This window comes from Cydia strobilella, chromosome 1 (assembly GCF_947568885.1).
Source record: "Cydia strobilella chromosome 1, ilCydStro3.1, whole genome shotgun sequence".
Classification (NCBI taxonomy): Eukaryota; Metazoa; Arthropoda; class Insecta; order Lepidoptera; family Tortricidae; genus Cydia; species Cydia strobilella.
Window position 1 is genome coordinate 29,446,332 of NC_086041.1, and position 15,172 is coordinate 29,461,503.

General features: G+C 37.7%; 1 protein-coding gene across 1 annotated transcript; it reads left to right on the forward strand.

Moving 5' to 3' along the window:
• The first annotated feature begins 380 nt into the window (after positions 1–380).
• Positions 381–13,716, forward strand: LOC134740380 (uncharacterized). The gene is made up of 12 exons (XM_063672863.1): positions 381–412; positions 884–903; positions 4,131–4,239; positions 4,632–4,768; positions 6,973–7,050; positions 7,928–8,010; positions 8,947–9,072; positions 9,884–10,031; positions 10,485–10,612; positions 11,289–11,421; positions 12,061–12,205; positions 13,539–13,716. Exons 1-12 carry the CDS (start codon positions 381–383, stop codon positions 13,714–13,716), a joined length of 1,317 nt encoding a protein of 438 aa, XP_063528933.1.
• The last annotated feature ends 1,456 nt before the right edge of the window (positions 13,717–15,172 follow it).

Consider the following 15,172-nt stretch of genomic DNA (forward strand, 5'->3'; position numbering starts at 1 on the left):
GGAGGGCGTGTAAAGCCAGAAAATTGGAAAGGATTGAAAAGATATGGCGCGCCGCCCGAAACTTGCGACTGAAGATTTGGCTATTGCGCGGGTTTTAGCGATAACCCTAAAAGTGTAGGTATTTCTAGCTATTTTATACTAATATTATATTGCAGTGGTATGCAGGGTTATGAATGTTATACAATTGAAAATAAATGAAAATTCGTGATTTTCAGGGTTCCGTACCGTTGCGAATTTCGCAATTGGATTGTAAATAACTATTGCGCAACAGCAAATCTTTATAAGTATAAATCGACCGCGCTCGAGTAAGTCAAGGTAACGTTTTTTTGCAACTTTCTGTTCAACAACGGGCTGTCCTGGACGCGTTTTAAGGACTCAACATGGTGGAGGTACTTACTCAACAGGATGCAAGGTATGTTAAACTGACGCGCTCGAGTAACACGAATAATCCCCCCCTTGGGCTCCCCTGCCATTATCTAAGGGACGTTTTGGAGGACAATTCGAAGTAAAAAAAATTAAAATTAAATTTTCGCGATAGCGCTGCAAATGCCGCGACAAAACCACTCGTTCCATTTATGCATGAATCGGCATATCATTCCATGCTCCGATCGGCATATCGACCACAATCATATTTGGTTGAGCTAATTCCAATCACATTCGGATGTCATAAATATTCTATTTCACGCCAATTACACATAGTGGGGCAAATATGGCGCCAGACGTACCTAATGTATTTTCCAGATTAGCCATGATTGTTGTGTATAGTGTGGCACTAATTGAACCGTAACAAGTAACAGATAGTACCTATTCACGCTATGTATCTAATTTCAATACAGATTAAAGTTAATTATAATGTTTATTTAATAATTAATGTCATCCGCAGCAAAAGTCTGGTGGTCGATTGTTATCGGTCGCAGAATATGAGATTGTAGGGATAGTCAGATCCCCAATGTTGTATTTTAGATTTTCCATCCAATGAATTTTATGTAGGTACCTAATGTGTAATAATATAGTATTTCGGAAAACCAGGGCGCATGTTTGTTGTCCTTCTCTTTATTGCCTCTGCCACCTCTATATACAATGTAAATTTATTGTAAACATTGTTACATGAATACATACACATTATTTCACTTCTATTTTACAATATTCACGGTAAAGCCTCAAATATTTTTTACTACTTAACTAGTTTATTACTACTAGACGGCACTTGACGTAATAAATCCATCCAGCGTTAGGGGTTAGGTAAGGTTTCAAGTATAATGGGACGTGACTAAAAAACAAACAATTATGGAAACCAACAACAAATATTTGTAAACATTAACCTTTATTCATTGCAAGTCGGGTAAATATGACATCTAACCACTGTTTTATTTCAAACATTCCGATGTCTCTAGTTAACATAACATTTGTATTTCAGTATCCTAAAATTTCACTATTTAACAACTGTAAATTACCTTTATTTCCAGTTTCATTTAGAAGACTATTTGTGTCGGTGTCACCAGTAAAATTTAAATAATTGTAATTTAATAATTTTCTGTTATAAAAAGTGCATAAATAATAACAGTCATGATATCGAAGGAACTGTTTACGCTGGCGTTATGTTTTAACAGTAAGCGAATAGAATACGTGCTACTTATTTAGGCTGATCTTAAAAACTACCTACTATCATTTTTTGGATGTGTAAAATTTTCATCGTTCAATTTTGTCTAGTCCTAAACCCCTTTGAAAAAGAAAGCCGCGTTGGCATCTAAAAGGAGCACACTTGACTCCAAAGAGCAAAGCAATATTTCATTGACATTACTCAGTTCATTAGTTTAATTGTAAATCTCAAGTGCTTACGCACCTTAAACTTTATATCACAACTACTGTTATCATCTGGCTTGAGTCCTTAAAATTATTAAAGGACTTGTCTTGCTATTCATCGGCAATGGTACCAAAATCACAGCGATGTTTTTAGGGTTCCGTACCCAAAGGGTAAAATCGGGACCCTATTACTAAGACTCCGCTGTCTGTCTGTATGTCCGTCTGTCATCAGGCTGTATCTCATGAACCGTGATAGCTAATAGACAGTTGAAATTTTCAGAGATGATGTATTTCTGTTGTCGCTATAACAACTAATACTAAAAACAGATTAAAATATATATTTAAGTGGGGCTCCCATACAACAAAATTGATTTTTTTTGCCGTTTTTTGCGTAATGGTACGGAACCCTTCGTGCGCGAGTCCGACTCGCACTTGGCCGGTTTTTGTGAATCGAAGAAAAGTTTTGGCCTCATGTTTATTTTTCTTGCTTACGCCTGTGGATGTTTAGAAGTATTACATGGTATTATATGGTACCTACTGTCCGCGCGCGAATTTCCGTGCACGGCTGAGGAATGTTAGGAATGTTGGGCGTCATGACAGAGTGATGGTGACTGGTGTCATTTTGTACGTACGGGCGCGGCGCACACTCCCCACTTCCTCGACCTCCGAATGCACGGAATTAGCGCGCGCACAGTAAGGCTGAAACCAACACCAGAATCCGAAGAGTGCAAATTTTATTCGACAGCGTGACGTGCGTTCGCGTTTGCGTTGTTTATTTTTGTATGGGATTTTTTCAAGAGCGGGACGTTTTGGAAACTCAAAATCCAATCGCTATCGAATGAAATCTACACTATTAGGGGTACAGTAACTATCACCGCATCCCAAATCAACTAGAAAAAGTTTTTTTTTTCCATTCAGTTACCTATTTCCATATACTTTTTTTGTGACTGTCGCGGAAACTGAATTTTGTATTAAATGTGATGAGAATTCAATTTGAACATTTAGTGTGGAGAGGGGAGGCAGTGAGACTGGACGTGGTGAAATGCGGCGTGGACGATGCAGAGACGGTGGAGGGTGCTGTGCCAAACCACCAGTACCCCTGGCTAGGCGTGTTATTCTACATGCTGTGTGAGTGCTTCTAAATTAAAGGTTGTATTCCAGGTGTGACAGCATTATTGTACTCTTTGTACACGAGGGCCTGACACTCTTTGATAGAGAAACATCTTATTGCGATGCCTATAAAAGGAAAGAGAAAATAGTGCCATGCTTTGTCTTTATCATCGACCGGGCATTTTTTCATGGTCGGGTTATGGAATCATAGCAAGGAGGCGATGGCGAAATACCGAAATTTATAAGAGTGAAAGAGAAAAAGGATTATGCTGCTATACATGAAAGAAACCGTCAATACATGAATATGTCTTTCTCTTACTCCTGGTCGCTCGGTTTCATGTCTATAACTACTTGTATATTATACTATGTCTATGCTTGTACAGCATTGCAGAAGCGAGTCATGGATGTCACTGTCACTACTTTCTTTAATAAATTAGAAGTGAAGTTCTTATCGCGACAGCGATTATGACGAACGTAAGAACTTAAGACAGTTATTGAAAGTTCCTTTTGCCAACAACCTCTGCTCATAGTTCGGTGTTTTCAACCAGTGGGACCCCAGAAGATCACAAAGCTTTTAGGGGGGGGGGGTGTAGGGGGGTGATGTCTTAGTTAAAAAGGAAGGAAGAAGCATGATAATTTCTTAAGGGTTCTGTAGACTAAGACTCCTCTGTCCGTCTGCCTGTCTGTCACCAGGCTGTATCTCATGAACCGTGATAGCTAGACAGATGAAATTTTCACAGATGATGTATTTCTGTTGCCGCTATAACAACAAATACTAAAAAGTACGGAACCCTCGGTGGGCGAGTCCGACTCGCACTTGTCCGGTTTTTTTACACTTACTTACGCTACATATTTACTTTAAACTTCTAATTGGGTCGCGAAGTTGATGGTATAGAAATTATAAGTGACATAGCCCAATTCCCGCAGCTGCCACCCAAATGTCATACCTCATGAACTGCTGTTTATATCTTGAGGTGATTTGTTGTTGTGTAGACGGCATAGTCTATAAAACAATACACTCATTCGACAAAGCCGTCTAGACAGGACAATCGTGCGCGGTGCGAGGGGCGAGGGGTGGGTCGCGCGCACCCGAGCTGCATACATCGCCATTGTTTGTAGCTCGGTACTACTTACACGGCTAGCGTATCTTATTTGACTTAACAGGCGGTGTCGGCATTTACGTAAACATCAGACATGTTACTTTTTACACTGTGCAGACGGCGAGCTAGGAGACACGCGCTCGGTGACGACGGTGGTGCTCATACACACGGAATTCGTTATCGCTAACTCAGCCGACATCGGCCCCATGCCCAAGCGGTCCTTCCGGTAACTACACTGTTATTATTCAACTTGAAGATGAGCAGAGAACAAATAAGATTTTGAATTATATTTAGATGAAACTAAAAAGGCATAATCGTATGTAGAAAAGTCATCTAGATGACAATTTATGAAATTTCGTTGTCTATGGTAGCGTAGAAAATTCTGCACGTGAAGGGATTTAAGAGACAACATTAAATGCAGGTCATTACTAACGTATTAAATATGCATGATGACGAAGGGAGGCGCTGTTGTGCTCTCATTTATGTACGACTCGACCCAAACAGTAAGTAGGTAGTAAATATTTAGCTGCGGCCTTCTGTATAATGAAGATGCTTCCTTAGCCGTCCTTATCCCAATTTTCATTGTTTTGGCGGATTTATATTTCAATGTAATGACAGAGACAAGGCGCGCGTGCTGCTGGGCGAGGGCTGGGAGCGCGAGGGGCGGCGTGTGCGCAATTACATCGTGCATCCCGAGTACGGCGAAACCATCAACAGTATCGCTATAGTACATCTACGGCAACCCGTGCGAAACCGTGAGATTAACTTTTAGTATCTATCCTTCTATCCATATCCATACTAATATTATAAATACAAAAGTGTGTCTGTCTGTCTGTTACCTCTTCACGCTTAAACCGCTGAATCGATTCAGTTGAAATTTGGTATAGAGATAGTTTGAGTCCCGGGGAAGGACATAGGGTAGTTGTTATCCCAACAGTCATCATTTAAGGGGGTGAAAAGGGGGGGGGGTGAAAGTTTGTATGGGGAATCGATAAAAAGCATTGGATAAACAATAAGCTACCCAAATTAATAACTCCACGCAGACGAAGTCGCGGGCAAAAGCTTAGTACTTTTATACGTACGAAAACGTCCCGTCCCGTCATTTGTCCTATGTTTTTTTTTTCATTCTTTATAATTGATATCAACACAGTCACGATACAGCATCGCTGTACATAATGTAAAGAGTATGGTTTTTGAGACCATGAATAACCTAACAGCATTTATACGCCATTATGACGTCAGCGACGTCATAATGACGCCATAATTACGTAATTATTACGTCATTGACGTCACTTTGCTACCTGACATTCGTATGGTATGGCATATGTATACTATATGTACCTATATACATACGACATACGATTGAATAAATAAATGACCACGTGCTTGTAATATTGCCTATTCAAATGCTAGACAGACAAATATTATCATTTACTCATATTTGATGACCTATCTGGCCTATTCGGTAGTGACTCGATATGAAGTCGATGGTTCCTGAGTCATGGGAGTTTCCTATGTATTTAAGTAATTATACAATACATGTACACATATAACACAAGCCTTATTGAGCTGTTGTGTAATATTAATGTATTTAATACCTACCGTGGACTTGGGTTATTTTGATCAATTTCTAAATTTAAAAGTACTTATCTTCCCTTGCATTTACTTAATTTAACCAATAAGCGGTAACCGAAGAAATATATTGTCTTCGGTTACCGCGATAGTTACTCATGAAATAAAACTATGAAAACGGATTATATCGCGTATATTGAATTTATAATACATCCCGACGTTTCGAACCCTTTATTTACAGCGTTCGTGGTCAACGGGTGACTGAGGAAAAATTACAAACACCGCACCAAGCACCGTCGTTCTAGGTCTGCAGTCTGTGAGTATGTCATGGATAAAGCCAATCACTCAATCAAGTTTGATAAGCCTCTGATTCTTGCTAAGGAGAAGCGTTACATACCCAGAATGCTGCGCGAGGCCATTGAGATTAAGAAATATCCAAACTTTAATGGGGAAGATGGCTTTTCTCTACCACCAGCTTGGGATCCTGTAGTTCATCTGATAAAGGAGCAAGCGAGACCTTAGTGTTGGATGATGTTGGACATTCTGAGTATAATATGTTTTGAAAAGATGTGTCCCGCCGAGTTTGTTGCCAATCCCATATTGGGGTACCCTCCTACAATTTAGGAGGGAATTAAATCTTCTCGGGTCCGTGGTGTAGGGTTGGAGCCGGCGTAGTTTTTATCGCGTATATATATATATATATATCTTTACTTTAAAATAATTGTAGTGTATAACTAGCCTTATGAACCGATTTTGCATGTACAACCAGCCTTAAAGTTTATAGTCTATGATTGTTCATTATTTTTAGTATGTGGGTATTTTTGCACTTTGTAATTTTTCCTCAGTCACCCGTTGACCACAAACGCTGTAAAGGGTTCGAAACGTCGGGATGTATTATAAATTCAATATACGCGATATAATCCGTTTTCATAGTTTTATTTCATGCATTTACTTAATTTAACCAATAAACGGTAACCGAAGAAATATATTGTCTTCGGTTACCGCGATAGTTACTCATGAAATAAAACTATGAACAACGGATTATATTTATCGCGTATATTGCCGCCGAGTTTGTTGCCGGTCCGATATTTTTTTACTTTCAATGATACTAAGCATTTTTTTCCTTAAATCACATTCAAATTTAATTATCATAGTAACCTTCTCTCGGTGATCAAACACACCAAATTCCGAAATAAACAAAAGATGGTTCGATGAGCGATGCGTTGAGAAAACGTATAAATTAAGTTAAATCATGAAGTAAACTTTTTATCAAAGGAGTCAAAATAACCCACCCACGGTATTTATTTATTAATTATATTTTCATACTTTAAGAATGAGTAGATCAAGGATTATGTTCTGATTTATGTTAACATTATTAATATTTCAGTTAAAATATTTAAACCTGTATGCCCGCCTCCCTATCAAATTCGTCACCCGACATTCTGGGTAGTTAAGTTTGATGACAGTAAGTACCTAACAAGTTTTTTTAAATGTAGAAGTGATATTGTAATCGCAATAATACGTTACAATGTTTATATATTTATGCGAAAAATTCCGCTGTCCGTTTTGATAGTTCAGGGTGTTTTATAAATTACAAAGGTTAGATTTCAATTTGACAGTAGTTAGCGACCGCTATTAACAGACGGTAGTACAAATGTCCATAATCTTTTACGATCGTAATTTGACGGAAACGCACGAACCTGTTATACTATTTTAGTTAGTCTCAGGTATAGTCGTTCGATTTGTAGCTGGCCCCGAAAAGCTAATCCTTTGCCTATTGTTAAGTAAAACCGCACGTGCCACTACCTGCAAAAAACGGAGTGCGGGCTAGTTTAATGCTCAAAAAACCAGTGTAGGTGCTCTCTCCGATAACGCGCCTTTGTAACGCATCTTGATGACACATTGTAGACTGGTTTTGTAGCGTTCGACTCTCCGGTTACTGAGTGTAACCGTAGAGGGACCACACAAGAAATCGCAAATTATGTTTCCATTAGTTTTACATAAGCCGCTCGGGGCCAGCTAAAAATCCAACGACTACATATATTATATACAACAAGTACTGAGGTTGACTGACAAATACGAACGTTTCCGAGAAAATAACGATGCTAAAGGATTATGCACTACATATGGAAGCCAATCGAAAAGGTTCGCCACAATAATAAAGATACCGTTCGGATTCAGAGTATTCAGACTGCACCAGCATTAGTGCTGGTGCTGCAGTATTGCAGCGACACATTATTGCCGACTGCATTGCTAATGCAGTAGTAGTAGTGTACGGTTTTGTGTTAACTTGTGTATGTGCAATAAAGTGACATACATACATACATTATATTCGTTTTCAGACTTAGAAACACTGCAAAAGTGCGTGTTGCCGGTTACTGAAGTATCCGCTGCTATGTGCCGTGAGTTCTACATCGAAAAAAGCGTAAGTAGCTTTAGTTTTCCCGCGACTTCCTCATTAGTTAAGTAAAACTGTCTCAGTTCATGTTTCAAGAAAATAAAATTATTTGCCGGAGAATCAAAATGATGAACACTTTAAAATTTAGGCTTTCGATTAAGTTAACGGAAATTTTAAACACTTTTACAAATATTCGATGTAACTGATACTTGACATTTTTAAAGTTGCGACCACATTTTTTTCATTTTTAGAAACCTTTCAGACCCTCCATTTTAAATTATTATAATTATAAAATTAGACCACAAATATACCTAATATAAATATAGGTATAGGTAACTGAAACTCAACATTTTGATTTTGAAGCTTTATTTATTATAGTATTGTTTTCTCCGATTAGATCAGAATCAGATCAAATTCAAAAGTTGTCTTAATTCAATATGTACGTTTTTGTCACGATAAGCCACTGGAATAGCAAAATGAAATATACAATAAAAACATAGAATATAATTAAGAACCTCCTCACCTTGAAATCTTGAAGTCAGTTAAAAAATAAAAATAACAGGAGAACATATATCAGGGTCGTACTAACGCTTTGACACTTTTATGCTACTGAAATTCCATATTATATAGGTATTTGTATATAATATATATGTATTTTTATTTGATTAGTTTTTGCTGTTGTAATTGTAGCACCGCCCACAATATTAGCTTAGATTAGCAGGTTGACTGGTAAGAGAATGCCTTACTGCACTAAGTCCACCTTTTGTACTGTACGGTTTTTCTTTTGTGCAATAAAGGTTAAATAGATAAATAAAACAAATATAATATATATGAATCCACTCTATTTAATTACGTAAATAACTTTTTTTAATTGCACGTTTTTGGCGAGTCGCGAGTTCTTAGTTTGGGGCGAGTAATACCTAATTTTATTTATTACTAGTAATAATTTATTTTTGTTTTTAGCTGTACGAGGCGAAGAGGCGGCCATCTTTCGTGAAATGTACGGTGTCACTGGCGGAGCGTGCGCCCTGCGTGTGGGGTGCGGGTGCGGCGTTAGTCACGCGCGACGTGTGGGGCCGCTGGCAATTGGTAGGTACCTACACAGACAGCTGAAATCGGTCCCATTTTCCTCTCTGGATACATAACACACACACACACTACATTATGAAAAACATTACATTGGTTGACATTATGGAAAATATTTTTACATCATTTGATGTACTTACTTACTTACTTACTTCAATCCTGATGATAAAATATGTCCCAAAAATTTGTATGGAAATTGTACATTCGACTACGTCACGCATGATACAAGTTTGTGAAAAAAAAAATCACACTAAAACGTGACGTAATGAAATGCACATTTTGGGACATCTTTTTTTAATGGCAGTATGGAGAATGCTGTCGATTTTGAGTAAAATGAGCCCAAGATTGGCCAGATTTGAAAGAATCAGGTTTTCAATATTTTATTTAGAAAATGCCCACAAACGTTTATTAAGTGAACACTATGACGATGGCAATCAAAGGGAGAATTTAGATTTTATTGAAACGTTTAACTCAAAAGCCTCAACCCAAATATCTAAATCGAAACCTAGGGTTCAGCAGGGACGGCAAACAAATTGCAGCAAATTGATATTCCACAAAGAGGACTGAGGATTTTGCAGGTCAGGTAAAGATAGCAAGTAGTACCTATATTATTGTCTATCTTTCATCATCACCATTACCGATTATCCACCGCTGAATATAAGACATCCCAAGATATAATTATCATAAAATGCTCGGTCGAATTGCATGCATACAAATTTCTATACACATAGGTCGTCTCGTCCTTTGCGTGCGTACGATTTACGCTCAAACCTCGATACATGGGAGAAACTTTTATGTTCTTTGGTTTCTGCAGCTAGGGCTAAGCGTATATGGACCAGGTTGCGGCGCGCCGGCGCGCTTCCTCGACATGCTGCGCTACTACCCCTGGATCGAGGACTCCCTGGATAAGTTCCAGCGTATTACCATTTCAGAGATCAACCAGCACAAATACGTATTGCGCAGTGCGTATCGTTTATATCTTTACGGTTTAAAGTATAATATACTGTCAGTAAGACATATTACTATTAATTAAACAATTAGAAACGTATGATAATAGTGAGTACCTAAGTAAGATAGTAGCTTAGTTTAGGAATGAAGTGAGTAATGACTAATGACTAAAGGGAGAGTAAGGTTTGTGACAAGGACATGAGTGAAATAAGATCAAAAGATAAATATAAATAGATGTGATGGTCTGATAATGTTTGAGTAAATGAAAAAAGGATCAGTATAATAAAAATCTGAAACTAGTAAAATAAAAAAATTACAATCCCTAAGGAAAAAAAAAACATTTTATGCCAAAAAAGCCTTACATCATTTTGGAAAAGAGCCTCAAACAATTGGATATATTTTTATCAAAAATGGCTAAGAAAATCGCATCGAAATCGGTCCATCCGTAATATAATTTAATTCTGCAGGTGGCGTTGCATTCGGCACGCTGATGCGTTTTGGAGAATGTGATAACTACGAGATGCAGAACCTTATCTATCGTGACTACGTGAGGCTGACCACAGACAACAACAATGTTAAACAAACAAAATACAACGTAAAAAATCATATTACTTATTAATAAATTTCAAATGAGACATTAAAATAGTACCTACAGTAATACCGTAGTATAGTAGGAAAATAAGACCACACCAGCATATCACTTCAAGTGGCACACGTCGTTTATAGTAGTTGGAATTTTGATTTTATCTCAATTAATCTTTTAAATTTAAATGACTTAATCGACCAAGAGCCGGCGTCCTGCCACTTGAAGGGATATACACACATCTCTTGCAATTTTGCCGCTACGTAAACAGTGCGTCAGTCTTGTCCTCGTTTTCTGCCCTTCGAACCCTGCGCTGCGGTGTGGCCCTTGTAACGAGTATTATCTTCACACACTAACTTCTAAAGGTTCATAGTTTTTGTTGTTAAATTTCAGTAGGTAAAAAGTCCTGGCCACGTAGCCAACTTGCAAATCGCTTACGCTCCGTAGCGAACGAATCGCAACTGCCTCCGTCGCACTACGCCGCGGAGCGTTAAGGATTTGCACGTTAGCTAGGCACCCTGTTGCCTTAAGAACATACTTCTCGTACAGTGCGTGGATTTATTCATTAACTGAGAAATTGTAATAATTATGTTTGTCAGGAACCCAGAGTAATGTTATGTTGCTGCGATTTTTGTAACGTAACGGAATATATTGTTACATTCAAATGTTATTAAATTCCTGCCAACAGATGACTATATTTGACACGGTACAGTACACATGCGTGGTTTTCGAGCTGAAGCACGCGTCGGCGTCCGCGGTGTTGAGCGTGCGCCATTTTTGTCCGCGCCGTACCGGCGGACCGTCCTGCTACGCTTACAAGGGTTGGTACTACAATTTTAACCTTTGTGAACTTGGCATCCGACCTTGACCAAATTTTTTTCTGATAGTGTTTCGTTTGTAGTTAATTGTAGTCAAAGCGATTTTATTTGTAGTTTGCACCAAAAAAATCGGAGTATTTCATGACTGATTCGTGTTCAGAATCGTTTGTAAGATTGTATTTTTTTTTCATTTGTAGTATCTAAATAACCCCACAAAAAATCGATTTCATTGTGTGAGTTTTTCCATGACAATTAAAAAACCGAGAAAATTCCATACTTTTATGATTGAGTCTTATATGAAGTTTTTATGAATGTTTAGTTTTTACCAAATCCGTGGATGGTTTACAAATACGAACCCATGGAAACTTGCAACCATACAATTTTCTTTACCTACATATCTAACCGTGCAACTTTCGCAGTTGATTTACCCTGATAGGTTCTTATCTGAACACTTTCCTCTAAATGGATGAAATTATCGAAACAAACTACAAGGTTTTTTCAATGAACTACTTTTTTATTATTTACGTCTAATTATGGCAAGTTACTTATGCCATTTTGTACGAAATAAAATTGTGGACTTTGAAGTTACGTGTCAAATTCGTCAAACTTTATCAAGCTAATTAAACACCGCCCTTCTACTAGGCACCCGGTTCGACATATCGGTGGACGTGATGTTTACGGAGGCGTGTGCCCTGGATATACGCGCGTATGGCCTCCACGTCAACATATCATTACTCGACATCGAGCAGTGGAAGTGGGAGGAGGGGACATATTACGAGGACTTCAGGTATTTGTTTGATGCTTTTATCTAGGTACCTATATACGGAAAAGGCCTGACTGACTGACAAATTACCGCCCAGCCCAAACTGATTAGTCTAGAAAGCTGTTATTCACAAATAGATACCGTAAAATGGGGTGAGAAGAGATTGAGTGGGCAGAAGGGACGCGAATGTTTTAAGTTACTACTTTGATTTTCTGGCTCAGGCTAAAAGTTAAAATGGAGAGTTGAAAGTTTTGCATCGTGAACGATCATTTTTTATATAGAGGACTTGAAACTTCTTAAATAAAAACAACAATAGAAAATTAGAAAAACGCTTCCAATTTGGCAAAAAAAATTATTGCAATTTTTTTGGCTAATAGGTTGGTTGTATCAGGATTTTTTGTTGTGAGGGACCTGAAACTTTGTAAAAAGGCATATTATTAAAATAGGTACCTACAATAAAGGTTATCTCGACTTTTTTACAAATTCGACTCTAAGGGGGTTAAAAGAGGTAGAAAGTTTGTATACCGGGAACGACATTTTTCTAAGTAAGGAACTTAAAACTTCGTATATAAACACAATATTTAAAAACAAGAAAACGTGTATAGGTGTATTATAGTTGTACGGCATAGGTCCAGGGAGCTGAAAAAGTACAGACAATTGAACACATTATCCATAGTGGCCATGCAATATTGAAGGGCGTCAATTCAGAAGCAACTAGATAAAAACGTTTTCTAACCTTTTGCACAATAAAATAGATCTCAAACCTAAAGTTTTTTTCACAACACCAGCCCCTAAAAGCTCTCCTTGTACACATCTGATACTAATTTTGTGTTGTTTGCTCATATTATCTAAATAAATAAGTCAATTCTAGACTTTTAAGTGAGATTTTGAATGATAAATATATAATAACGTTCATTTTAATTTGATTTTTAATGTTTTACAGTTTGTATTTTCCTCGCGATGGTGTGGTGAAAAATGTTTTGTTACATTCGGGAGCACAGTTTATTTAATCCTCGTGCCTTGAAAACCTCGTCTATGTTCTTAGAGTATTAGGTATAGTCATACATAAATTATAAACTGAAATAAATGTCATATTATTATACTGAAGAAAAAAAAACACTGGAGGGCTTCGTCACTTTTTCTTTAGTATATAATATTTATAAAGACATCTATTTCAAAACACTGATTTAAACTTTCACGATTCCGAGACCACGGGGACAACACCATCCTCGAAACGTCGGAGGTGAATTGAAAACTTATTTTACGCGATTAAGTCCCGTCGTTGTGAATAATAATGACATATATTTCAGTTTGTATTTAGGAGAGCATTAGTCTAATGTTAACAATAAAAATTCAGACTCACACCGGTGGAGTACCGCGGGCCTTCCCACATGACGCAATACGGCTTCGAGCCGTTAGACGAGAGGATGTGGGTTCCAGACTACGACGTGTGGTCTACTACGCAACCATCATTTGATTTATCTAGTTCTACGGCTACGGCTCGGTACACTCAAATGGCTGATGGTAAGCGCTAGAAAATTCTAAGCAATCCAAACAAATATTATAAAAATAATGTTGTCGGGTGTATCGGGAACTAGTGTAACTTATACGTAGAAATGTTGGAAATAAAAGTAACAAAACAATTTTACGCAAAGACCGGATAAATGTTTTAATATGAATGTATGTGTGAATGTATGTACCTACGAGTATCTATGTGTGTCACAAATCACAATCGAAATTAAAGTCTTACTTTATTTTTTACCTTTTTAGGGTTCCGTACCCAAAGGGTAAAAAGTAAAAACGGGACCATATTACTAAGAATTCGCTGTCCGTCCGTCTGTCCGTCTGTCACCAGGCTGTATCTCATGAACCGCGATAGCTAGACATTTAAAAGTTTCACAGATGATGTATTTCTGTTGCTGTTATAACGACCAATACTAAAAACAAAATAAAATAAATATTTAAGTGCCTCTTGCATCAACATTTGCGGAAGCCTCATACAAACTTTCATTCCCTAGTTTAAGGGGTTGTGGGGTAAAAGTTCCACGTTTTACGGTTTTTTTGCTGTTTGTGAGCTAATACCAGTTTCGCCAATTTCGTGCATTCGGAGGTCGAGGAAGTGGGAGCGCGCCCGTACGTACAAAATGACACCACTCTCATGACGCCCAACATTCCTAACATTCCTCAGCCGTGCACGGAATTCGCGCGCGGACAGTAGCTTACATACCAAATTTCAGGAGTTCGGGAAGTATATTTGTTTTAATTGTTTTTAAATAGCTTGAATATTACCAAACTAAAAGTTAAAATTATACTTAATATAATAATATTTGTATATATATATATATATATGTATAAATTATAAATATTTAATTTTATTGGAAAAAGGCAAGCATTTGACACAATCTCACCCGACGGTAAGTGCCGATATCTTAGACGATATAACCAAGCGGAGTAGCCATTAACAGGCGTTCCCCTCTGTCGAAAATACCTAGTCGGCCAATGGTCATACACAATGTTATAGACTGACGTTTATTTGACATGGCAATTTTTACGTTACGTATACATTTGACGTTCCCCTTCCCCGTAAAAATCGGCAGACTTTTTTGTACAGAATATTACAGGCAAGGCCGTTTGGTTATATCCTCTAAGGTCGATGTAGTCTAGGACTACGATGGAACATGATTACCTAAAATATGTCTATTCACTCGATTTAAAAATATCCAAGTTACAGTGGACTGGGAATAGATTTATATGTTTAATAAGTTGACTATTGACGTCATATCCCGAGAATGAAAATTTTGTTTATCTTGTATGTATAATCCAAACCCAAGTTATGAGGGTTCAAAAAAAGGTAGGTAGTGCCCTTGCACTTCGATTGGCTAGTCTTGGCGGGAGCACTCGTGCCCCCAGATTTTCCTTTGTAATTTTCTTAACACCCACAAGCATTTTTGGGATAGTTTTTGGAAAAATAACATTGATAATAAAACCATT